This window comes from Acanthochromis polyacanthus, chromosome 10 (genome assembly GCF_021347895.1).
Source record: "Acanthochromis polyacanthus isolate Apoly-LR-REF ecotype Palm Island chromosome 10, KAUST_Apoly_ChrSc, whole genome shotgun sequence".
Lineage (NCBI taxonomy): Eukaryota > Metazoa > Chordata > Actinopteri > Pomacentridae > Acanthochromis > Acanthochromis polyacanthus.
In genome coordinates, this window is record NC_067122.1 from 18835827 (window position 1) to 18862335 (window position 26509).

A 26509-nucleotide genomic window follows, 5' to 3' on the forward strand; every position below is an offset into this window, starting at 1 on the left:
TGAGGTTGAGTGTGTTGCTGCTCGTGAATGGCAGACAGGCAGGCGCAGTGTGGAGAGGCAGAGACGGGCAGCTGTGCGTAAGTAATGCATCCTCCAGAAACTGGGTCACACTCACACCACTTTCATATTGTCAGATTATTTCACCTACTTCTATAATTTGACGAGTCATATTGTCCTAGATAGAAATATACTCAATTTAGAGGCCCAGCTGAAGCTAGTGCAGATGAAGATACAGACAGAAGAAAGTCTGGAGGGATATGTTTGAGTTGGTCTGGTAACAATGATGGTAAACCCTAAAAATCATTACAAAATATGGGGAAAATTCTTTTTACAGTTATGCAGCAGATTATTATATAAATAAAATGCACATTAGGTAAAAAACAAGTATAGGACTGCTAATAACATTCAACACTGCATTCATTAAATAAACATCCATCCATTCTCTATACACCGCTTTATCCTCACTAGGGTCGCGGGGGGTGCTGGAGCCTATCCCAGCTGACTTGGGCAAAGGACACCCTGGACAGGTCGCCAGTCTGTCGCAGGGCTACATATACAGACAAACAATCACACTCACATTCACACCTACGGGCAATTGAGAGTAATCAATTAACCTCAGCATATTTTTGGACTGTGGGAGGAAGCCGGAGTGCCCGGAGAAAACCCACGCATGCACAGGGAGAACATGCAAACTCCATGCAGAAAGATCCCAGGCCCAGGCCGGGATTTGAACCGGAGATCTTCTTGCTGCAAGGCGAAAGTGCTAACCACTTACGCCACTGTGCAGCCCTTAAATAAACATATTAAGAAAAAAAATGAATGAAATGATGGGGAAATTAAAAATTATTTAATGCTAAATCTAAATTAAGAAGTAAATGCAAAATTTCCGATAAATTGGAAAAACAGAAAGATAATGACAGAATTTTATAGTAATTAAATTGACCAATATTCAACGTTTACAAGCAATGTAAGTAGAAAACTTCTAAGCTTCCATTTTTTAGGCACATGATTTTAGAACAGTCATTCTGCCTCCTAGTTTTTAACTGCACTTCTTACTGATTCTTTTGTACCACGTGGTTGGACGCCATTCTGCATTTCACTGTCTTTGTAATTACGCTCTAATTTAATTGAGATAAAATGTTTCAGTCCAGTGTCCTGATGACGTACGTCTCTCCCGCACCGGCTGCGTGTCCACGCATTAACCGCGCGCGGTGTCATTCTTGAACACGCAGTCAGGTGTCGCGCTTCTATCACGCGTACCGGCGACGCCCACCAGGCTTCTTTTTTTCCTTTACTTCCCACGTTCACGTCGACTGTGGCAAACCCTCCGTTACTTATTTATTTATTTATTTCTCGTCCACTCATGTGGATGAAATGTAGGCTGTAGGAGCGGATGACGTAGCGCGTGCACTCGGACGTTTCTGTGTGTGTGCGTGTGTGTGTGAGCGCGCGCGCGTGGAGGAAAATGTCAACGTGCGGCGCGAGAGCAGGAGGAGGAGGCTCGAGCTGCTGGAGGAGACCGTGAAATGAAACGAGCCGCTGTTGCCGGATAGTGTGTGTTAACGTCTGAAGAGTAAAGTTGCTCACGGCGGCGGTAGTTAGCGGAGCTTCTCGCCCGCTAAAGTGAGTTAAATTCGGCTGCCCACACCGAAGCCAAGCCTCCGTTTCCTGGATGTGAAGCAGCACCAGGCAGCAACGCTCCTACATCAGGCCACTTGTGAACACCGCACCTCCATTTCAGGTAAGTTTGTCCGCTCTTAAACGCTATCACAACTTCTGGGTAACATATTTTTGTAGCCTGACAGGCAGGTACCTGCGGTGACATACACCCGACATCCGTGTTTCGTTAGTGAGCAGTGCGGTGACGGACAGAGAGCCGCCGACTGGGCTTCATCGTTTCTGGCTGTGATGTGAGTTTGGGCTGAACACAGTAGCTGCCAAGCCTCTTACGGACCCGCACAGGGATGTGGATGTGGTGTTTTGGCTGCTCGCTGGACCCGTGTGACAGGGGCCGAGTCTGCCAGCTAGCAAAGAGGAAGCATGAAGCGTGATGATAACGACACGAAAGATCACCATTAAACTGTTTACTCTCCTCCTTAGCTGTTTAATCGAGCTGTGCCCTCCTCTTCCACCCATGACGAGGATGGCCCCTGCAGAAATATGGACCATGTTAGGCTGCGGTCGCACCACCACACCACAATGGAAATGCTACGCGGCGGTGGTTTGTTCTGAAACAGCCCACACATGAGTGTGTGCAGCCTGGGTGCAAGGACGGCCGTCCTCTGTGGCTGGAGGAGGATGCTGCAGCAGCTCCTCGCATGTCGCCGTGGGGTGTGGTTGGCAAGCCGGACAAACAGGCTGTCAGCAGTGTAAACGCGCTCCTTCTAGCAGCACCATGCCCTTTAATCTCCTGTTTGACAGCTCATTAGAGAGCTGGCCATATCGCATTTAGCAGCATATTCCTTTAAACCATACCAGCCCTCTCTGCCATGCATGTTGTCTGTCTGTCCGCTGTGTTTCACCGGCAGGGACTCCTGTCTGCTGCTGTTGCAAGCGGCTCTGGAGGCTCGTAAATCTGCCCCAGTGGACAGCCAACATGTGTTACACATTCAGTTCTGTTTGATCAAATACTATGATGCATCCTGTGGTGCTCCTTGTGTGTCCTGGCTTTTAACTGTGCCCCAGACAGGGGGTTTGTACTGGAACAAGGCTGCAGTTATTATAACATGTAGATAGGGTCACTGGTCATCTATGATTATATAAAAAAAATCAAATTAAGTTTGTTTAGATAGGAAGTTTTAAAACAACCCAAGCTGACAAAATATGTGCAAAAAAGGCACGACAGGATACAGACAGTCTAAAATCAACTTGTAAAACAAAATATGATTAATATAAAATACTTCAAGCTGGATAGTCAGGGTGACAACACAGATCAGTTACTTAAATGTAACAAATATAACATACTAGAGTTAAGATTGCAAAGAGCAAACAAAAGCCAGTAAAACATGTTGAGATTTTTCTCTATAGTATCAATGAAAAGGAGCATGTGATTGCAAGAGGAAAACTATTCAAAAGCCTTGGAGCTGCTACTGCAAAGACACGAGCCTCCATTGGGGAATAGTTCAAAGAAGTTTTTGTGAGGCTCTAAGAGGCCTAGATGTGCAGCACGGGCAGAGAAGTTCTGAAATGTACTCAGGTGTCAATCCACATATAGCTTTCTAAATAAATAAAAGGCCCTTATAATCAATTTCAAAGTTTAACATTGTGTTTATCAAGTTGACCTCAACCTGTCATAACCTTTTCTGTTAGCTATAACATCTATTATTAAGACTCCAATATATGTCACACTACCCCTCTCTTTTTTGCTCACTCTAGCCTTTCTACACTCTCCTCTCTGTAACTCAATTTGCATGGCTTATTCTTCATTCATAATCCTATCTCTCCCTCCATACCAGTAGCTTCCTCAGCGTAATGCACTGAGTGACAGGCTGCTACCAGAATAATCCCAGCAGAGTATGAGCCTCATGTATATGACTCTCACTTTGCTCCACTACTGTACCTTTCTCATAACCCCTACATTAAGATACACAAGTCTATCCAGACTGCGCTACGGGGATGATGCTGTCACTGCTAACATAAGCACAGATGCACCCATGCATGCAAATGGACACACGCAGACGCACATGCACAGGCTGAAAACACACAATTCCTCCAGCAATGAATGACTGGAATGACCTTATTGACAAATTAATAGGTACCATAGATTACAGCCTGAGCAAAAAAAAAAAAAACCCAAAAAACTAGCAATACTGTGCATGTGTAACAGAGACACAGAGCCAGAGAGACATTTTTTGTTTATCTGTTTGGGTTGACTAGTCATTGGGGTCAGTACCTTGTAGTCATTCTGCGGGCGTAGTAGTTTTTAGGTCATATGCTCCCCTAGTGTTGCGTTTGCATGGGTTACTCAGCCTCTCAATGGGAACTTATGGTGTCTTAAGTGTACCTCTAGACTGCTGAGTGTGTGTGTGTTTTGGCTGTGGAGAGATGTCTGGAGTGGGGCCAGACCACTTCTGACAGTCTATGCTACTGATGCTGATATGACTGGAACAGGACGGTGTGCCTGTGTGTAAGCCCAGGTGTTGTAACAAATGTGCAATGTAAAGAAAAGTATATAAATCAGCCAAATGACACCCTTGCTGTTAATTTTTAACCAAGTCACAGAAGTAAGAAGTCTTTGTTTGAGCTCCCATTTGCCCATGTTTTTATTGGGCCTTTATGTCTCACTAAAGTCTAGTTAATATTTGACACCGTGTGAGTGTGTGTGGTCTGTCTGTCTGTCTGGCTTTGAAGAGATCCATCTGTAAGTGTGTAATAAGCTTTTGACCATTGCAAAGGCATCTGTCAACCTCACGTCTCCTGAAATTAAGTTAGCTGTTAAAGTGCTTGATTATGTATTTTTAATTCCAATAAGAAACTGTTAAATTCAACTAATTCCATCAATTAAACTATTGCAGGATTTGCTGATTTATTTTTTGTATTCAGTTAGTAAAAACTGAACTCTATATTTTCCATATTGTAAAACCCAGCAACTAATTTATTGCACTAGAAGCAGCACTTTAAAATCACGTGATTAATTTTAAACATGTCTTCATTTAAATACACCTAAAAGAAATTGTGAGGTCTGATAAATTAGGTTGCACAGAAGCAGGCAATAAATAGCTTTCTATAGAAAGACACAATTAAAACACAAAGCAATTATGCAGTTAAACAAGACCTGACATTAATAATGAACTTTAGCAGAACTGAAAGGCCTTTGAAGAACTGATGCATCCCCCTCCGCTAAACTGCATTATAATATGTGAAATATATTTAAGTTTTGGACTGTTGGTTGAACCACGAAAACAAAGAATGTTTTTGACAAATTATTCAGAGAATTTCTCACTATTTTGTTACTTACAGAACAAACTACAAATTCATTAATTGAGACAATAATCTTGGGGTTAAATTAAGCTAGTTGAGATGACATGAAGTGGCAAAAAAATGTACCAATTATAATGTCTGCACTTTTGAAGTGTGCTACTAACGCACAGAAAGACAAATGACAGAAAATTTTATTTCCAACTAGTAGGTGGACTTTTTTTTTTTTAAAGGCCTCTTGTTTCAAATGGTGAAAACAGTTCCCAGCTGTTAAAGTAGTATACTTTAAGCACCTGCTTTAAGAATGTGAGACCACTGTCCACTAAGCTGTACACATCACTTCCAAAGTTGAATACAGTAAAGTTTTCATAAAGAAATAAACATTTTCACATCTCACATTTACAGTGAATTTCAATCTAAATGGTAAAACCCAGGAACTCCCATTGCAATGCATTGCCGCAACACAGAGAAAAGAGGGATTTCCTCAGGCAGTTACAAAACTACCTATATGTTTGTTATGCTGCTTTCAGCCTGGTGCGAAAAGATCAAGATTACAGTGTAAAGCCATGTTAGGCAGGGGGTAGCTTGGACACACAATGAAGCTGTTTATGTTCTTATACTGTACTGGATACATTTTGTTCTTGGCCGTTTTTTCTCAAGCCCCTTTCTTGTGCAGTAGTTATCTTAATTGTGAAACTGAGCTGCAGAATTTCATCATCACTTCTTTCTTGCTGTCACAACCAAATGAAATAACTCCACTGTTTAGGCTGATCCCCTCAGTGCTACACTGACTGCCTTTAAATAGGCCTTGGAGGTGCATTTTTGTTGGTGTTTTATTCAATTTATATAACTTGCAAAATATGACATGTGATTGATGTAATGAGTCATACTGTTTTTTTTAAATTTCTTTTTTAGTTCTGAATGTGGGATTATACCAGCTATATATAGGCAATGTTAAAGACCAGGCTGTCAGTTTTGTGTGTCAAAAGGTTTTGCTTCCACTTTGCAGCAGAATATAAGCTGAACTAACTTCATGCTTTGAATGTGTGAGATGTTTTAACGTCTATGACCTGTGTGGCACTTGTTTGCTCCTGTGAACATTAAAGGTGCTTGTTAGCTTCTCAGTGCCCCTATAAAATGTTCCAGTTTCCCATTTAACATTCCTGGTTTTCAGTGAACTATAAACTTTGAGATTCAGTGCCTTGCTACCAGCTTGGAAACATGTGGCTTTAGAAAGGGACTGTGGGTAGTTGATGTCTTTGGGCCTGTACGTACATGTTAGTTTCATGTGTATTGTAGATTTTTATATTCCATTTGTAGCATTTGTATTAAATAGTAATAAGATCTCACTGTGTAACAGCGCTACAAATTATCCACTGTAATAATCATAAAGTTGAACATCCCAGTTTTTTTATTACACTAATGCCATAAAAAAGTTTTGCTGGTGGTACTAAGACAGATTAAAAATATGGGAATGAAAAAAGAGATTTACATGCATCAGAGAAGTGAGGAAGGGCGTTACATCCAGATGTTGTAGGATGAGCATCCACGCCCCCATACCTCAGTAAGGAAACCCATTGAAACCATCCGTCATGCCTCTCAGCCATTTCAGCTTGGGTACACCTGGTCTCCCATAATGGCACAGACATGCATAGACACGCTAAAAACAGTGGCAGGTTGGAGGACATTTTTTCTTCTTGTGAACTGTATGTGCAAATTCCACAACACATTCTTGTAGTGTGTGAGTCTGGTGGCCTACTGTAAACAAATAGGTGTCTGTTCCCAGTGTGAATAAGCACAGAGGTATTTTGGTGCCTGTGTGAATGTGTGTCAGCTGTATCTGTCCCTAGTTGTTCAGCTGAAGGCTCGGAGAATGTGTGCTTGTGTCAGTGCTCTGTGTGTGAATGATCTTCCTCTCTCCCCCTCTCTTTCTGTCTCTGTGAATGAGAGTGAGATCAGTAACATCACCATGCCAGCAAGTGGGAGTGGAGAGATGGAGGTTAGGGAATGTAAGAGGAGAGGCTGGTTTCTCTGGTAGAGGGTTGCTCTTTCCTCTTGTCTGCCTCTCTCTCTTCTAGGCTTAATCATCCTCCATCTTCCTTTCATTCTTGTCGCCTCCCATCCCCATTGGTTCCCAGCATCTGACTGTGTATGCTGTGTAAAAATTAATGTGGAAAAAAGCCTCGTTGCCCTCCCAGCTTCAGAGCATCTCTTTCTCACAGTCAGCCTCAGCTCAAAGACAGGACCAGACAACAGAGTCAACTATGTGTTCTTCAAATGCACAGCCCTTATACAATGCAACTGTGTGTGCGTATACTGTCTGAGTGTGCGTTTCGTGTCCGCCATGAGACTTCTCCTTCCCATCATCCTTTGCTTTGCTGTTAGAGGAATAGAGTTTTTGAGAGCAAGTGTTGCCTTGGTAACTATTTCTGCCATCTGTCTGTGTTGTATGAATGTCTGGCAATGTGTGTAGTAGAAAAAGACGGAGGTGCCTGTGATTTTAATGCTTCAGCTCCATCATCGTTGCATTATTTATTTAATATTCAGCAGAAAGACTGGAAGGTTACTGGGTTACAAATCACTCCAAGAAGAGATTAGAGGAGTCCATTTTCAGCTCAGTGAATGTGTGTCATTGTAACGCATCTCCAACAAAATGTGCAAATAAATAGCTGCTTACATAGCCAAAGCCTCTTCTCAGCTGGTGAAAAGGAGTAGAGACAAGTTAATCATTAATTTAAATCCCTTTGTCTTTGTTTCTTTACAGCCTTGCCTGAGGCAGTAAATGCCAACAATTTTGATTAGTGAATCATTCATTTTTCGAGCTAAGCATTCCTCTTTTAGCCTCCCAGATTTGGTTGGACATACTAGTACGTCCAGTATGTTTAGAATAATAAAGTAAATACTTTTAAGTCAAATCCAGGATATTTCTCTGTGGCTCCCAAGGAGTGCTGGTATGTCATTAGTTTACTCTGGACAAGAGAAGGTTATCAGATCTCTAGATAAAGGAATTTCAAGAGTATCAAACTAATGGTAGGTTTTATTAGTTTGGAGAGTGAAAGAAGGGTCCAGTGTGATGCTGGAGGCTAGGGATCATCACCGTGGTGGCCAGAGACATTTTCATGCACTGTGGAGCCTTTAAGTACAGCCCAGGGACTCCAATAGGATGATGATAAATGGCCAGCGTGCAGGTTCGGCAGAAAAAGCAGACAGAGGAGAGTGTAAATGTTGATCCCCAGAATAGTCTGTTTTCCCCTGGCTATAGTGCGTCATGTGCCTTGTGCCCAGAGTATGTACAGAGTAGTTTTGTCTAACCTAGTTTTTAACACTGACTCACCCTTTTTCCATCTTTTCTTTTTGTTTCTGCTTGTCTGGCTATCTTTTTCAAACAGAAACCATCAGCAGCCCCTCTAGCAACGATGTAGACTTTTCAACGACGTGATGATGATGCAAGGCCTTAAGGGGAGGAGGAGCAGTAACTGACTCTCCTCCATTACGCCACAACCTGCACTCTATGTCCGTCCTGATTGGGCGGCTGGAGTGCTATGTCATCAACCACACCCCCATCGGCCCAACCCGCAAAGAAGGGAAGGAAGCCGGAGAAATCGGAGGTGATGGCTGATTCGGTGCAGGCCACCAATGAGGAGCTCAGGAGCAAACTTATGGACATCCAGATTGAACTCCAGCAGGAGCGTGGCAAGGTGAGCAGGAGGGAGGGGACGAGGAAGGAGTAGAGGACTTCTATACAAAAGCATGATGGTATAGAGGTAGTGCCCCATGTGTGGTCACAACAGAAGCAAAGGGTGACCCATTTTAAATAATTATTTTGAAATTATTTACATATTTATGTAGGCTCACAGACTTTGAACTAATGTTCAACACAAGCATGCTTGTAACAAATAATACCTATAAAGGAGCTATAGCAGCATAGTATTACCTTTTACCTATGTAAATACAATGATATGCCAGCTCCTTTAGTTGGATTTTCACTAAATGACATTAGCTTTTTTCCAGTTTCTCATTAGCAATGGAGTTTAAGACTTAGTGAGGCACACATTTTCATTACTATATAGCCAGTTAGTATTTTATTTATTCAGTTGCTATTAGGCATTTCCTTCTCACAATTAACATATTTGGAAAAATGGTCAGAACAGTTTGTATCCCCTTGTGTCTTGGGATCCAAACACAAGCCACCTCTCTGTGCTCTTCTCGGTACCCTTTATGGTAAATAGCAGTAACAGTACTGAAGTTCAGATGTCAACAGTGCAAGGCACACTCAAAACATCTACACTTTTGAATACTTAAATTGCAATTAAATGCACAGAATTAAATTCACTTTTCATGCTACTTTAAAACACAGCTGATTGTTGTTTACTGAGCATCTCCTGCTCCCAGTTGGATAATACATCCCATCTTGATAGCTGTTCCATTTTGTTTTAGACTACCAGAGCAAAAAAATGTACATGAAGTCTGCAGCTCACAGTGTGAACAAATGGCTGAACATTGTGAAGTACTGATGCTGATATAGGGATGCCAGCTTGACAGCAGTGTTACCCTCTATTATATCCTTTTTCCAGGCATGTAAGCTCCGTGAGCGGCTCCAGGAGCAGCGGCAGGCTCGGGAGCTTGAGCAGCACAAACATGCAGTAGCACTCACTGACCTGCGTGCCAAACTCCATGAAGAAAAACTACGGGAGATAGCGGCTGCCCGTGAGACCCTAGCGCGGCAGCATGATGTCGAGCTGGCCCGGGCCATCAAGATCCGGGATACCGAGGTGCAGAGGCTCCAGGGGCTTGTAAATGCACTGAGAGATGGAGCAGCTGACAAACTCAAAAATGCTCTTCTGGGAGAAGCTCGGGAGGAGGCCAGGAGAGCATTCGATGGGGAGAGACTAAAGCTACAGCAGGAAGTAGGTTTTATTATGTTGTAGATTGTGGAAAATGTACAAGTGCTCTTGTAACTATGTACATTGTCAGTTGTAATGGGCATTGTGCAACTTCACAAAACTGTAGAAAGAGTGTGGAGGTCTGGATATTTTCTTGAGGCGCTCTGTGTTATTAAGATAAAGACACTTTTTCAAGGAAAGTTGACATTTTAAAACCATTATGCGAGTGAATGTGTGTGTCTATGTTCATGTGTGACTGTGTACACCTTTGTCAATTTGCTGTTGAAAAACAGGAAGCAGGGTGGAAAAGCCTGCTGCCAAGCTATTGTTTCACTGTGACCTTCCCAGACAAACAGGGCATCTATCATTACCACAGTTTAATGGGATGAGACAAATGTTTATAAATGCATAAATATCGGTGTCTTTGTTGTTTTTGTTTTGAGTGTATTAATACTATCGTGTGTGGGGGTGTTTGTTTTTTTTTTAGATTCAGGAGCAGAAAATAGCTAGGAAGCAGGCTGAGGAGGCACTAGCAACTGCTCTCCAAGCTGATAAAGCCAAAGCAGCTGATCTCCGTACAGCCTACCAGCAGCACCAGGATGAAGTGCATCGTATTAAACGAGACTGTGAGAGAGACATCCGCCGGCTGGTGAGACCACATGAAGTTCAGAAGACACAATACAGACTCTACACATCTTACCTGTCTTTAGATGAAGGCTAATAAATGAAACTAGTCCAGCAGAAATACATGGAAGAAGACTGTTGCAGGAATATTTGCTGGTGACTCTATGATATTGCCTAAAAGTTGCACAACAGAATCTTATTTAACTCTGCTTACCTTGGCACGACAGTTAACAAATTTGTATTTGCAGTATTAACATTCCCTTACTGTTTTATATTCAGTAATAATTTGAAACATTCTTGATCAATACGAAACAATCACACATTTTGCTATTAGTATTTAACACTAAAAAACTGAAGTAATCTCTCTCATCACGAACTTGTGGATGTGATTTGATCAGAAAGTCCTGGCAAAAATGAGCTAAAAAGCTATTTAAAGGCCTGATTGGTGCAAACACACACTGACACTTGGTTAGAGAAGGTTTACTTTATGTACGTTCCACTGACAAGACGTCGATTGAGAAAATATATTTTCTGCATACCATGCGTAAGCACGTCTCTCATAGACCCCTGGTGGAGAGTAAAATATGCTGAAATAAAGTAACTGAAGTTGAAGTACAAAATGAGAAGGTCCTATTATTGCAATGAAAAGACAAACCTGCCCAGTGATCCTTTACTCCTGTGACGCGTTAGCTTGACAGACCCAGCAGCTGTTATTTTTACAGTCTGTATCTCTCCTGACCACATTTGAATATCATAAAGAATTCTCATCCACTGACATCTGTTTTCCTGCTGCTGAACTTTAGCTCCACCTCAGCACTTATCTCGCCAATGTTGCATGAGGGTTAGAAGCTAATTGCTCCAGTGTCTGTCTTGGCTTTATCTTCACCATGTGGTGCTTATCTACAAAAATAAAAGTCTGTATACCAGGTGCAGTTACTCATTAACCCCATTATATAGAGCAGTGCTACCATAGCTGACATTGTTTCTGTAAAGGAATGTGTGAGCAGGGAAGCTGAAAGAGTAAAGCAGAGCTGATAGATGGGAGGGCAGGAAATACTGGCATTAAAGAACAAAGTACGGAGGGAAGTATAAATTGTCAGAAGCAGTTGTGTGAATGCAGAGCAGCAACAAAGCTGCGTCAATTAATCAGCACTGTTAGTCTCCTATTCTGTTTCTGGCCTTCAGAGCAAACAGCTTGTTTGAGTGAAGGTGTAAATGATGTAGGAAATGAATTTAGAAGCTATAAAATGCACAGAATAACATTTTACTTCATGTAAACTGGATACTCACACATTACTTGTAAAATTGGTAAAATAAGCAAATTGAAGGACACTTTTTCTCAATTTCAAAAACAAAATTGGATGTTTTCTGCAACTTGATCTCAGAAATATCTCCCTGTGTGATTCACTCACTCTTTATACTATCCTCTGTAGATGGATGAGTTGAAGGCAAAGGACCGGGTGGTGTGTGCTCTGGAGAGGGAGCTGGGACTGCAGGCTGGTTATACTCAAAAGCTTCAGCTCCAAAAGGAAGCCCTGGATGAGCAGCTGGGTCAGGTACGAGAGGCTGAGAGACACAACCATGGCAGCCCCAAGAGAGAAGTGGTGCCTGGGCTGGGGGACAACCCAGACCTGCTCAACAACCAGGTACACACACACACACACACACACACACACACACACACACACACACACACACACACACACACACACACACACACACACACACACACACACATGTTTGTACTTCTATCTTAGTGAGGACATCCATAGGCGTAATGCATTTCCTAGAGCCTTACCCTAACCTTAACCATCACAACTGATTGCCTAAACTTAATCCTTACCCTAACCCTAACCAAACCTCAATTCATACCTGTTCTCTAAAAACAAGTCTTCACCCTCAAACATGGCTGTTTCAAAGTGAGGACCGGTCAAAATGTCCTCACTTTGTAAAAATGTCCTCACTTTGATAGTTAAATGCAGAAAATGGTACTCACCATGTAGCAAGTACAAGAACACACACACACACACACACACATGTTTGTTTTTCTATACCGGTGGGGACTTACCATTGACTCCCATTCATATCTAACTCCTAACCCTTACCCTAACCCTAACCTTAACCATCACCAAATCAATGCCTAACCCTAAACAAACATTTTTGCACTTTTACATTTTTTATTAACAACAATATGGCCAAGAAAACGGTGTTGCCACCCGTGGGGACCTCATTTTAGGTCCCCACCGTAAGACAAGTCCCCACCTTTATAGCAAATAGTCAGGTCAAAGTCCCCACCGGTATAGCAGAAACAAGTACACACACACACACACACACACACACACACACACACACACACACACACACACACACACACACACACACACTCATCTATGCTTGTGCCTGAATGCATTCATACACTTGGAAACACACACCAGCTGAAATGCACACACTACATGCAATGCATGAAAATAATATAATTTGATATGCATTTTTTGAAAGCTGATGTTTTTGTGACTGGTGATCTAAAAGGAAAATATATTTTTCTTATATTTTCTAATATTATCTATATTTTATATATTTTTCATATCAGAATGCAAAATATTAGGTGTTTTCAGCCATGATTTTTGAAGGGGGACAAATCCTCTAAAACTGAAATGAAACTAAAGCGATCACTGGCATTGGGGGCCACGCAGAAAAAAATTCATTTGTCTCTCTCTCTGACTTTCCCTTAATCACTGAGTAGTTATTACACACTTAAAGGGATATCGTAACCCATAAGGTGCACACTTTCTTTCTACTTTACATACACATTCACATTGAAATGCCAGCTCATCCTTCATCTCATGACCTGCTCTTTCTCATCCATCTCCATTACCTGCCTGCCTGCCTGCCTGCATGTTCTCCCTTTTTCAGTTTTTGTCTGCCTCCTCCTCTCCTCTCCCCGCTGTTCAACAGGAGGTGGAGGAGCGTGACATGAGGAGGTTCCAGCTGAAGATTGCAGAGCTCCACTCAGTCATCAGGAAACTGGAGGACAGAAATGCATTGCTGGCCGATGAGAGGAATGAACTAGTGAGGAGCACACTTGTAGAAGTACATACGTGCAGTTATTATAGGCATGCAGATGCATGCACACACTTGAGTTATACAGTTATGGTAAAATTAACCATCTTTGCAATATTTTGAGATGAAAACCTGAAAGACACAAAATGGGGGCATGTCAGACTTTGATTAATTTGCTGAAGAAGAGCACAATATGGGACCCTTAAGATTACATGTTTCCCCTCCGTTTCCTTCCTTTGTTCAGTTGAAGCGGGTGCGAGAGGCAGAGAGCCAGATGAAGCCCATGTTTGAGAAGAACAAGCGGCTGTCTAAGAAAAATGATGACCTCCTGCAAACACTGCAGCGCATGGAGGAGAAACTCAAGAACCTGAGCCGTGAAAATGCTGAGATGGTAAGGTGCCCACAGAAGTCTTATCCTTTACTTTCTGTTGTTTTTCACTTTTATCTAAATGGTTGTATTTATATAGCGCTTTTATCCAAAGCGCTTTACATGATATGTCACATTTACCCATTCACACACTGATGGCAGGCGCTGCCATGCAAGGCGCTAACCACGACCCATCAGGAGCAATTAGGGGTTAGGTGTCTTGCTCAGGGACACCTCGACATGAGCTCGACAGGCCGAGGATCGAACCGGGAACCTTCCAGTTACAAGACGGCCACTCTACCCACTGAGCCATGCCGCCCCATTAGCTGGTTGTTGACCTAAGACAAATCAAAAATCAAATACTAGAAAGGAAGAAGAAAAAGATATTTTGGTGTATTCAGTATGGAAGGGGGATTTCATCATGGAATTTTAATTCTCATTGAGGCCAGAAAGGAAACAGGACCTCTGCTGGCTGTTTGAGAAAAAGCAAGACATATAATTTGGCCTCTGTCTCCATTTCCCACCATCAGAAGGAAAAAGCTTCCTCCTCTCGGCCCCCCTCACAGCAGCAATCCATTCAGCCCCAGCTGAAACGGCCCAGCTCACTGACCGACCTGAGCCACGCCCACGAGGAACAGGAAGTGGAGTTCCTCAAGCTACAGGTCGCTGAGCAACGTGGCATCATTGACGAGCTCATGCAGGTCAGGATTTCAGTCAAACCACCACTTTTGCTTTGCTGTTTGTGCTGTGGTGACTCTGTAGCATCTCTTGATGGCCATTATGAGCAATGTTGTAAACAAATGATCAACATTGTCATATGGTAATGTTTTTATATGTATTGGACAACATGTATCCATATTATGACATAGTTTCATTTTCCAAGGATAAGTATAGACATTCCAATCCCTTGTATTATTCATTAACAAATTCTCAGTACATTTTTCAAAACATTTACCATAAATTTATATATAGCACATGCGCAATAATTTTATTGATATTTCCTTTGACTAAGTGTTGTCATGCCATTGTGACAGGACTACTACACTATTCTTTACCCATGACAGTCTAATGAGTAACAAGCTGCTAATTCCCATTATTTAGTGCTTTATTCCTACCATTGTATTGTTTTCTGCTTACAACTTAATTTTAATTGTCAGCACACTCTGGTTTTCGCTTGAGCTTAAAATTTTGCAGCAGATGAATATGAATTCTCTGCCCACAGAGACCTGTCAAAATCTCAGATGTGCGAGTGGTCTTGCTAGAGAACAATTTAAGATGTTCATCTGCTGTGTGTTTGTCTTCAGGAACGTGACCGATTGGTGATGAGCAAGAAGAACAGGAGGAAACCTCTCAAGCTGTCAAAAGTAAGCATCCATGAGTGTTTTCTAACAGCTGCTAATCCAGTGGTGTGTAACTAAGCAACTACCCTGTCTGTGGTTGACTGATTCTTGAGTACTCCCTTTAGTTGTGTGTGTTTGTGTTTAATTGTGCTCAGGGGACAGTAATGACAGCTGGGAGCATCAAGCTGAGCATACACACAACTCCTGCACGAACCATTCCCACAGCTAGTTGAAAATTATTTGTTTTCTCTGTTGTTGATTTATGTTCTGAATGTATTTAATGTCACTGCAGAACAGTTTGTAATATTTTTTTTAATGAATGTTATTTGTTATGCACTTTTCATTTAGACAAAATCTCAAAGAGCTTGTACACATATGACAAATATTGCAAGCTGTGTGCAGCAGCATGTCTTCGTCCCTGCTGCCTTGTGTGTGAATAAATTGGGCAAAGGCATCTAATGGGGTGAGGCAGTAGTGGTGGAAAAAAGATAATTGCTGTGATACGTGTGTGCGTGTTAGTTTGAGTTTGCATGTTTGGGATAATCCATCAGGGACATATTAGAGTCTGTGATGTTGCTAGGAGGAGGAGTTTGTAGATGCATGACATATATCTTCTCCCTCCTCTCCTGCTGGAACCACTTTGTTAGTTTGGCAAGTTTGATGCAGGGTTGGGCACAGCTGCTGGACTTTTGGACCTGCACCTGGATTATTGCCTCTTTTTAGGAATTTAAAGCAGAAGCAGAACTGGGAGACAAAACCCAGAAGCTGGCCTTATGTTTTTTTCGTAGGAGTTTCATTGTAACCGCAAGCTTTATTGTCTGGTTTTCTATTTTGTGTGGGAGTGCGAAAGAAAGAAATTGGGCTTTTTGGACATTACTGAAGCCCTGCAATGTTTTGCACAGACTGGCTGGTGTAGTCTAAGATATGATTTATGGATACTGAGGAGATTCTTTTAGTTTAGTGTTGGTGTTTTCGATCTAGTGGCAACATGACGGAATATATCCTCCTTATCCTCTATTTCTCTTCCTTCATTTGCCTGTGTGCTCTAGTGTGCCTTTATTTTTCTGGTTGCCAGGAGATGACTTATAAACATGATGGTAAGGGCTCTGTTGGGAAAAGTTAATAGCAAAGTGGAAGTAAACAAACATGCAGCGTCTTGATCCAATTTGCTGGTTTTGACAAATTGGTGAAGATATTACTATAAGCAGATGTGCTACATTAGGTGGAGTTATATTACATTTAAGTTTCTTTATCTGAAAACAGGTGTGATATGATTTTAGACAAGTTAGTTTTCCATCTGACTTTCTATAGGATGGGCAAAATCATACATTTTTAGATTTTAAAGGGTTGAATTAACATATGTTTTTTTTCTCTCTCCTCTTCTCTTCAGAGGCATGTTGTGGAGACATATTTTGGATTTGATGAGGAGTCGATAGACTCTGAGACCTCCTCTCTGACCTCCTATAACACTGACCTCACTGACCGGACGCCTGCCACTCCGGAGGAGGATTTGGAAGAGGTGGGAAAATTCTTTGTCTACACTGAGAAATAATTTAAGCTTTAACTTTTGTAGTTCTAGTAGTTAACTGATGTGCTGATTAAATGTTGAGATAACTGACTGAAAAGAAGCAAGACAAGTAGTTCAAAAGTAACTAACAGATTAAGAGATGGTGTAATGAATAAAATATGTGAAGGTTTCTGTTTTAGTTTGACCCTGCCGCTCTTTGATGCCACAGAGTGTTTCCCGTGAGGAGTCAGAGCTTCGTTTCCGTCAGCTCACCAGAGAGTACCAGGCTCTTCAGCGGGCCTACGCCCTCCTACAAGAGCAGACTGGGGGCTCACTAGATGCTGAGAGGGAAGCTAGGGTTTGTATCTGCCTCCTTGCCTCCAAAACACTGTTAAATCTAACCTAAAAATTAAACATAAAGTCCAAGTTGAGAAGATATTTAGACTGCACGTTTTTGGACCACTTGTGGAATTAAAGACCCTGATGGCTGGTTTTCCTTCCCACAGACACGTGAGCAGCTTCAAGTGGAGCTCAACAGCTGCCAGGCCAAGATTGTTGATCTGGAAAAGGCTCTGGCTGAGAGGGGGCAGGTAATAAAGACGAGGGATGGGGATAGGAGCTCACTGGTCCTGCTCTCACTGGCCCTCCTGCATGTCTGTCTGGCTGCTCTACTACTGGGCTGGCGCTATGCTGACCAAGTCTGCCGCAGAATCCTGTGATGTCATTTCCTGCACGTGTGATGTCACAGATCTGTGCCTGCATGCTCTGCTTGATCCTCTGTCCTTACTGTTGTTGGGGGTTTCTTGTTGGGCCTTTCTGTGCTGCTGACCACAGTGGGGAGGCTTAACCCTCTTTGATTCCTGTTAGTTGTGATTAATATATAAGATTTTTATCTAGAAGTATCTTAATATCTTTCTAAATATGAAAATACACATTTCAAGTTGATTGTTTTTCTTATTTAATATGTCCAAAAGTCACCCCTAAAAAATCCAGTCTGAGCACTAAGCCAAATCAAGGCACACTGGCTAAACCAAGTACAGTAAAACATATTAAAATCCGCTTGATTCTTACCTTTACTGAATATCACCTGGAAAACTTAAAGTGTAATGCTGACTTCTTGTCACTACTCCTAGTATAGTTTATTGTCTATTCTTTGTGTTACTGCATGTTGCCTGTTCCACCTCTGTTGTTCTATTATTTGCTGCTCTGCTATGTTTCACCTCAGACTGCCTTCTGTTCCTCCTGTTGCTGTGAACTCTTGACTGTGGATGCATGTCTTCTGCCTCTGTTATCTCAGGAGTTGACTTCAATTCTCTGGATCAATAAACTTGTGCTGCTGCCACTACGTTCCTGTCTTTTCGTTTCTGTGTTACATTTGCATGTGTCATTTGGAATTGAAGGAGATTGCCACTGAGCAGTAGGTTTTAGGTTGACTGGTTGCGTTGCTAACAGCTTTGTTTATTACACCCTGTCACTGGGGATCCATTCTTTTCTCTCCTGTTCTTGCCAGTGTCATTTCTTGCTGATGTTGTGTTTGGTTGTCATGACAGGATTCAAAATGGGTGGAGGAGAAGCAGTACTTGCTCAGGACTAACCAGGAATTGCACGAGAAGGTAGATTATATGAACCCAGACTCACATACATCAAGATCTAGCATCCATGTTGTTTTTTGCCAACTAGGACTGATTTCTTTATTGCTATTTGTGATTCAGAACACAGATCAATCAATCAAAGTTTATTTCTATAGCACTTTTCATACAAAAAGTAACACAAAGTGCTTAACAAGTTAAAAACAAACAATAAAAAAAACAATAAAAAGACAATGCCCCACATCCCTCCCAAATCCTGCCCCACATCATACTTCCTATGAACACACAGACATACACACACAGACAGTCACACAGCCACACACACACACACACACACACACACACACACACACACACACACACACACACACACACACACACACACACACACACACACACACACTTTTATAACAGAAATAATAGTGTCTGTTGACTGAGAGCAGAAGCCCCAGAAAGAGGAAACACCATCATTGAGAGCCGCCCACACCCGAGGCAGCAGCAGGCCCCAGCAGGCCCAACAGGCCAGCTAGCTCCAGGGCCATTAGGCCTAGGCCCTGCCAAAGCCCCAGTTGCAGACGGCTCCCCACTGAGGAAACACTGGAATCTAAAATAGACGTGTTGAAAATAACAGGTAAAACCGAAAATTAAATAATAAAATAGCTACTAAAAGATAAAGAATAGTAAATTAGTAAATGGATAGTAAAATAGATACTAAAATAGTGAAATAATAATAATATAGTATACAAAATAATAAAATAAATATATAAATAAAAGCAGAGCCAGGGAATAAACAGTATAAATCAAGGCATTAAGATAAAATAAAAGCATTACGTAAAAGCCAGTTTAGAAAGGTGAGTCTTGAGCCTACGTTTAAAAGTCTCTACGTTCTCTACAGCCCTCAGATCCTTTGGCAGGCTGTTCCACAGGCGAGGGCCATAATGTTGAAAAGCTGCCTCGCCATGAGTCACTGTATTCACCTTGGGAATTATCAAAAGGCCAGTGCCAGAGGACCTGAGGGTCCATGAGGGTTCATAAGGTAAAAGTAGATCAGACAATTATGAAGGCCCAAGACCATTAATACATTTAAAAACTGTTAGAATAATTTTAAAATCTACCCTGAAGCACACAGGGAGCCAATGCAGTGATCTTAAAACTGGTGTAATGTGGTCCCGCTTTCTGGTCTTCGTCAGGACTCGTGCAGCTGAGTTTTGCAATAATTGGAGGTGAGAGATAGTTTTTTTTTGGGAAGACCAGAAAGCAGGGCATTACAGTAGTCCATTCTACTGGAAATAAAAGCATGCATTAACATCTCTGTGTTTGATAGAGAGAGAAATGGGCGGACTCTGGCTATATTCTTTAAATTTTAAAAACCTGTTTTAGTTACTTGTTTAATGTGAGGTATAAAATTAAGCTCAGAGTCAAAAATGACGCCCAGATTTTTTACAGAAACAGCGGGTTTAAAAGATAGCGAAAACAGTTTTGATAAAAGTTTCTCTCTCTTGGCTTCAGGGCTGATAACTAAAACCTCAGTCTTGTGGTTGAGCTGCAAGAAATTCTCTGCCATCCAAGATTTGATGTCTAAAATACAGTTAAAAAGGGCATCGACTGGCCCTGTGTCATCAGGAGACACGGCAATGTAAAGTTGAGTATTGTCAGCGTAACTGTGAAAACTGATTCCATGTCTCCTGATGACATCTCCAAGTGGGAGCATGTATAAGTTAAAAAGAATGGGACCTAAAATTGAGCCTTGAGGCACGCCATATTTCATTTTGTGGACATCTGATGAGCATGTATCCAAACTTATCAGAAAACTTCTGTCAGAGAGATAGGAGTAAAACCATTTTAAAACAGTCCCAGAGAGGCCGACCAGGTGTTTAAGTCTAGATAAAAGAGTTGGGTGATCTACTGTGTCAAAGGCTGCACTTAAGTCCAGTAGCACCAGAACAGAAAGTTTATGGGAGTCTAAATTACTCCTGAGGTCGTTAACAATTTTCAACAAAGCCGTCTCTGTGCTGTGGTTCGTCCTAAAATCTGACTGAAATTTTTCTAAAATATTGTGTCTTTTTAAAAAAGCATTAAGCTGAGTAAAAACAATTTTCCCTAAAACTTTGCTTAAAAATGGTAAGTTGGATACTGGTCTGTAATTATTAAAAATAGCAGGATCCAGATTAGTCTTCTTCAGAAGGGGTCTCACCACTGCTGTTTTAAAATTAACAATATTGAAACTATACTTTGTTAGATTCCTAACTTTCAGAAATGCCAACCTGGTTTTCATGAAATCCCTCTTAATTTTAACAAAGAAGCCAAATTACATTTTGTCTAGACATAAGCAGCCACATAAATTGCCAAGATTAAATTATGGCTATAATTGAAAAATTATAAGATTTTAATAATCCCAAAGAAAATTGTTGATATGTAATATGTAAATTAGTAACTGTCTGAGCAGTAAACCAATCGTAGTATGGATATGAATGTTTAATGCCACCTTGAGGTGCAGTTCAATACTCTGTGCTGTGGAATGTTTTTTTACTTTGTTAGATAAACAGTATTAAAAGCTCAATATCCAGTCTTAAACTCAACCTTTAAGTGTTTGTTTTAGGATTCAAGGCTTTTAGTGCGCTACCAATTACTTAGCCTCAATCTGGGTTATTGCTAATCAAGAATAGGGAAAATTGAATTCTTGTATTGATAATTTAAATATATAGTTATACTTGCTCGCCAAATTTGAAATCACAAAGTAATACAACAACTCTTGGGCATCTACTGTTTTCAGTGTTTACTTATGAAACTCTGTAAGCATACAGTTTAGTCTATGTAACTGAGATGTGTTTGTGTCTGTAGATGTGTGCGTTGCAGCAGACGGAGTCGCGGCTGCAGGCGGAGGTTCAAGATGCTCGGGACCAGAATGAGCTGCTGGAATTCAGGGTGCTGGAACTGGAAGTAAGAGACTGTACCACCATCAAACTGTCACCAGGAGGCGACAACAACAGTCTCAGCTCCAGACGCAAGACTTACATACAATGACCCACGAGACAGACGGACATACATACCATCAAACACACTTTTTAGTTCTTCACTGTATGCATTTGTGTTTCCTTGTTTTGCATGGCAGCTGTGTGCATACCCCTTCACTGAACTGGAATTTTTTTTAATGAATGAATGTTGTTGTTGAAATAAGTTACATTTTTATTTGAATAAAAATATATTTAAATTCACTATTCATTCCCATCTTTGTTCATATTGTGTCTCATTTTTGCATGCACGTCCTACTTCTTGTTTACATTTTGTGTATGGCAAAAGTTAATAGAAAATTGATGGTTGGTATTTGTTATATTAGATATTAGAGTTAATAATACACATACCATTTATACTATAATATGAAACATTTAAATATATTCACCAGTAGTAATGATATTGGCATCACCAGTCATTCATATCAATCAACTCTCCATCTGTTTATGCTGCGGTTTTACCTCCATGAAGACAAAGTGGTGGATCAAACCCTCAGTTGTGTCATTTAGCATGTGTCCCCATTGGTTTGGTTTGTTTGTCCCTTTTAAATCTGAGTTTTCACCTCCTTCATTTGAGCAGATCCTGACAATGTTTTCAGTGTCATGTAAGTAAATCCCTCATTCACTCCCATTTCACTTTGCCAGTCATTTACATTTATTCATATTTTCCCTTTCACTTCCCACCACCTCTAATGGCGTGATGACTTATGACATTACTGTAGGACTTAGATAAACATTGTTGCCTTGTCTGATAGCATGGTGTGTGTACTCCTGTAGGAAAGGGAGCGCAGATCTCCTGCCCTCAATCTCCACATGTCTGCGTTTCCTGATAACAGTAGCAGTGCCCTTCAGATCTACTGCCACCAGGAGGGAGTCAAGGTGAATACACACTCATAAAAGCAGACAGTGTTTATAGGAGTGGCCAGGATGAGACTATTGCTCAAAATGAGGTGGTCTTTTTCATCTTCTTTTTCCTCTGTGACAAAACACGCTTTACATCAAATAGTCAAATCTTTTTCATCACTTCTATCATTTGCTTATTCAGGCATGACAGTGAAGTATACCATAGAGATACATAAGCTGGTTTAATATCAAATGTGAACTAATTTATTCATTTTTTTAAACATGATGATTGTTCCAAGTTTTACTTTTTAATCAATAACATAACAATTTCAGTAACAGTAGGATTAGTATATAACTCCAGGTCAGTGAACACATGCATAAGTCAGGTAGCCCCTTAGCTCCACCCCTTGATGTCCTGGTTTTGACTTCTGTGCAGGATGTAATTATTCCTGAGCTGATGAAGAAGCTGGATATTCTGGGGGATAACGGAGTGAGTTTGAACATTCTGCTGGATTAACATAAGCTCCAACATCTCCCTTTTTAGTATTACTCAGTCTTATAACATCTGACAAGTCTATGTTTACATTGTATTTTCTGTAGAATCTCAGAAATGAGGAGCAGGTAGCCGTGATCCAAGCAGGGACGGTGATCTCACTGTGTGAAAAGGTGAGTGAAAAGCCTCTCTAGCACATTGTGTTTTTAATGCCACACAGTGGGCACACATTGCTACTGTACAGTACTTTCTCCCAACACTGGGTGCCAATGCATTTATATCATTTTTGTTGAAAGTAAATGTGAATTTGATAAATACAAAAACTGAAAATAACAGCCTCAGAGAAGGTGTTAATCCCTCACCTCTCTGTTTCTTCGTCATTGTCCAATCCGTCTGCAGTGGTTGAAGCAAATAGATAGCACAGAGGCTGCCCTCACACAGAAGATGATCGACCTGGAAAATGACAAGGTGAAAAATCGATTCAGAACCATCAGCTTCGGATTTGTTCAGCTGATATCCTATTGGAATTTCTGAACTGACATTTTGTAACACTTGAGAAATATTAGTGATTTTCCACCGTTACAGGAGGAGCATATTGATATTATGCTGTTCAGCTGTTGAAATGCTCATGTAGGCCCCTTCTTACTTTGATTTTGGAATCTGTGTTTTGTATTTCACTATTGTTGCACGTTGTTGCAGGAGCTGTTCAGTAAACAGAAGGGATTCCTTGAGGAGGAGTTGGACTACAGGAAGCAGGCTTTGGACCAGGCATATATGGTACGAAGCCTGGAGCAGTGTTACACAGCGTGGTGTTACCTGCAGTATCTGTGCCCTTTCTTTATTATTAGTAAAGATGGCCAAACTCAGTCATTTATATTGCTTACATATTAACCAGGACTGTGCAAAAGGCATAATGGCTCATGATAAAGTGACTCAGGAATGCAGGGGTACAACACCGTCATTTCAGCATGACACATAAACATTTGGAAGCCCATTTAACACCATGAATGCAACATGCTCCATGAAGGTAAAATTTGTCACATTGTGTTGGGATACTGCATCTTTTACCTCTGAAGTCTAAATTATTAGTGATTTTAGCCACGGAATTGGCCAAGGTACTTGGCTACTTGTTTATTAGCCTAAATCTCTTAGTTTCTGAGAAGGCAAACCATCGATTTACGCTCTTGAACTGTAGAAAATATAAAGAAATGATGGATTTGTAAATATCCTGTTTGACTCAGTTTAAGTGGAAGTTGAAGAAAATTCTAGACAAAGTGGATTTAATAAAACTTTAATGTCAGATTTGTTTAGTATGAAATATTTTAAAGCATTCTCCCTTTCCATTGACTTAAATAGACTGTACCTACAAAACCGAAGTTAACACCTAGGTCACTCTTCATATAATTCTAACCATTTTATTTGGTCAGTTTTGGTGTTGGTTTGTGTTATCGGTCCCACTTGATATTGTGTTGGCCAAATCTTGGTTTTTACATGGTATTTGATGTGTCAGTGCAAATTCTCCTTGTGGGGAATGACAATAGTAGCACAGATTGTGTTGTTAATTACATTCAGTTACCATGTAAAGGTCAAGCCTGAATTGCCCCCAATATAAAGTGGAACAGTGTTCCCCATATCTGCCATGGTCACAGTGCTGTGTGTATGTGTGTGTGTGTTTATGTGTATCTGTTTGTGTGTGCCTCCATATGTGTGCTTGTGCATGCTTGTGTGTGTTTATGCATGCGCATGTGCACATCTGTGTGTGTGTGTGTGTGTGTGTACCTGTATGTGTGTATATGTGGCTGGCTGTGCAGAGGATCGAGGAGCTGGAAGCCACGCTGTATAGCGCTCTGCAGCAGGAGCAGCCGGCATGCCAGGCGGTGGCCGAATCGCTGACAGACAGGCAGAGGGAGGAGCTGAGGCTAGCCGTGGACAAGCTGCGGCGTCAGATTCTCCGGCAGAGCCGGCAGTATGACAGTCAGATCTTACAGGAGCGCATGGAGCTCCTACAGCAGGCCCAGCAGGTAAGGCTCAGAACAAACCCAGTCAGGTTGTTGAGTCCTGCCCACCCTCAATCTGACCCCTGGTACCTGTCTGAAACTTCTGACCCCATCAGACCTCTGGTGCTATGAAAAAGATGCAGTATCCCTGTACGTGCAACCTGTAACTCTGTATGTGCATATGTGAAAGTGGAGGAGTGAAAGATGAGACAGAATGACTTTGGCTCTGTGTGAGTATGTGTGTGTGTTTCATTGTGATCTGAATACCCCACTCCTTCAATATCCTTCCACTCAGCAGCCCTCCCTCAGTAGTTTTACACCATGGCTTGTACACTATGTTGTTCATTGACTACATCAACAACCACAGCACCTTAAACTTCATTTGAATCAGTTGTACTCTAACTCACTAACACTGTAACCTCTAACCACCCAAGACATACAGCACATTGTTGATCAACTGCTCATGAAATACACTAACTTGATATGTTTAAACACCTAATAATAATAATAAAAAAGAGCATCTCGTGTATTAGGCTACAAAACATAGTTTCCGAGGTCCACAAACATGTATCTGTTAGACTTCATCCATTTTATCGAAGAAAAACCTTCAGAAAACTATTTCCTCTAGCTCACAGCTTGGCTTTTATTTGCACACATTCCCGTATACCTAAGACCTTAGCAGACTTTTTCATGTATAGTTGTGTTTACTTGAAGCATTCAGCATCAAACATATATTTGCAACAGACATTGTGTCTCTAGTATGCACACTGCAGTGTGTAGTAACAGTAGGTCACAGATATGTCCTGTGGAGTGCAAAGCTGTTTAAGCTAATGTGTTAGATACAATGATCAGAGTCAATGAACAGACTGCTCAGCTTTAAAGTCTCAAAACAGAGTCGATTCCACAGTTCAGTTAAATCTGCTCTTTGGTTGCCATAGCAGCTCATTCTTATTCAACACAGCTACCATGGAGACAGAGGGCATGATGGGAAGGCGGGCGATTATTCGGGCCTTATGCAGGAATAGTTGGATCACAATCTTTTAACTGTTAAACAACTGTTTGCTGTTGTATCTGAAGGAATGATTGTGTGAGATTCAGTCAAATGGTTCTACTTTTGTGTTTTAACACATTGTGATGAGCTAACCACTTCTGTCTTTGCGTTGCAGAGAATAAGAGAGCTGGAGGACAGAATTGACTTGCAAAAGAGACAAATAAAGGAAATAGAGGAAAAGGTACATATTCAGATTTAAATTGTTTCTGTCCAAGAAGTCTTTCTGTCATGGTTGCAGTAGCAAATGTTATGAGGTTGTGAGGGAGTCTATCTACTGTACTGATGCTTTGGACTATTTTACAAACCTTTTGACACCAATTTTCTTCTCTCTCTTTTCTCACCTGTTAATTGAACCCCTTGTGTTCCTTTAGTTTTTGTTCCTCTTTTTGTTTTTCTCTTTAGCATTTATTCTTTGGCCTTAATGAAAATGACTGTGGACCCACATCAGGTAGAGCCTATAATCTGCTGTATTATATCAGTATTTAACTTGGTTATAGTACTGATCGTCACAGTAATAATGAGAAGGAAAGAATTTGAAAATGTTTTCTTTTTCCTTAGGTGTTAAGGTGCTGTGGAGGAAAGCGAGGATGAAACAATTGTTTTTTATGCATTTGTAGACAGTTCACGAAAACCTTATGGCCTTTTTGATAAATGCGCACTTTTGCAGAAAACCCTTACTTGGAATGCAAGCATATTTGAAAATTTAATAATTTACGAGATGTACATGAGATCAAAGCGAGATTTATTTATAGGTAACATCTACTATAGTGGTTCTTGGACCTGGAACATAAAACCCTAACTCCTCTGTGAGAAGCAAGCATGGATTT

At 41.1% G+C, this 26509-nt stretch overlaps 1 protein-coding gene across 3 annotated transcripts; it reads left to right on the plus strand.

Moving 5' to 3' along the window:
• Positions 1 to 1254: 1254 nt before the first annotated feature.
• Positions 1255 to 26364, plus strand: jakmip1 (janus kinase and microtubule interacting protein 1). 3 transcript variants are annotated; one of them, XM_051954446.1, is made up of 23 exons: positions 1255 to 1741; positions 8307 to 8615; positions 9492 to 9824; positions 10288 to 10449; positions 11858 to 12070; positions 13338 to 13493; positions 13729 to 13875; positions 14382 to 14552; positions 15156 to 15215; positions 16582 to 16710; positions 16928 to 17056; positions 17205 to 17288; positions 18249 to 18311; positions 21129 to 21227; positions 22076 to 22177; positions 22578 to 22631; positions 22742 to 22807; positions 23034 to 23102; positions 23334 to 23411; positions 24446 to 24655; positions 25798 to 25863; positions 26054 to 26130; positions 26241 to 26364. In XM_051954446.1, exons 2-22 carry the CDS (start codon positions 8460 to 8462, stop codon positions 26102 to 26104), a joined length of 2598 nt encoding a protein of 865 aa, XP_051810406.1. In that variant the 5' UTR covers positions 1255 to 1741; positions 8307 to 8459; the 3' UTR covers positions 26105 to 26130; positions 26241 to 26364. The 3 variants fall into 3 exon arrangements, with proteins under 3 accessions (XP_051810406.1, XP_051810407.1, XP_022059649.1); XM_022203957.2 differs by having other exon boundaries at positions 1258 to 1741; positions 13380 to 13493; XM_051954447.1 differs by lacking the exon at positions 24446 to 24655 and having other exon boundaries at positions 1257 to 1741.
• Positions 26365 to 26509: the final 145 nt, after the last annotated feature.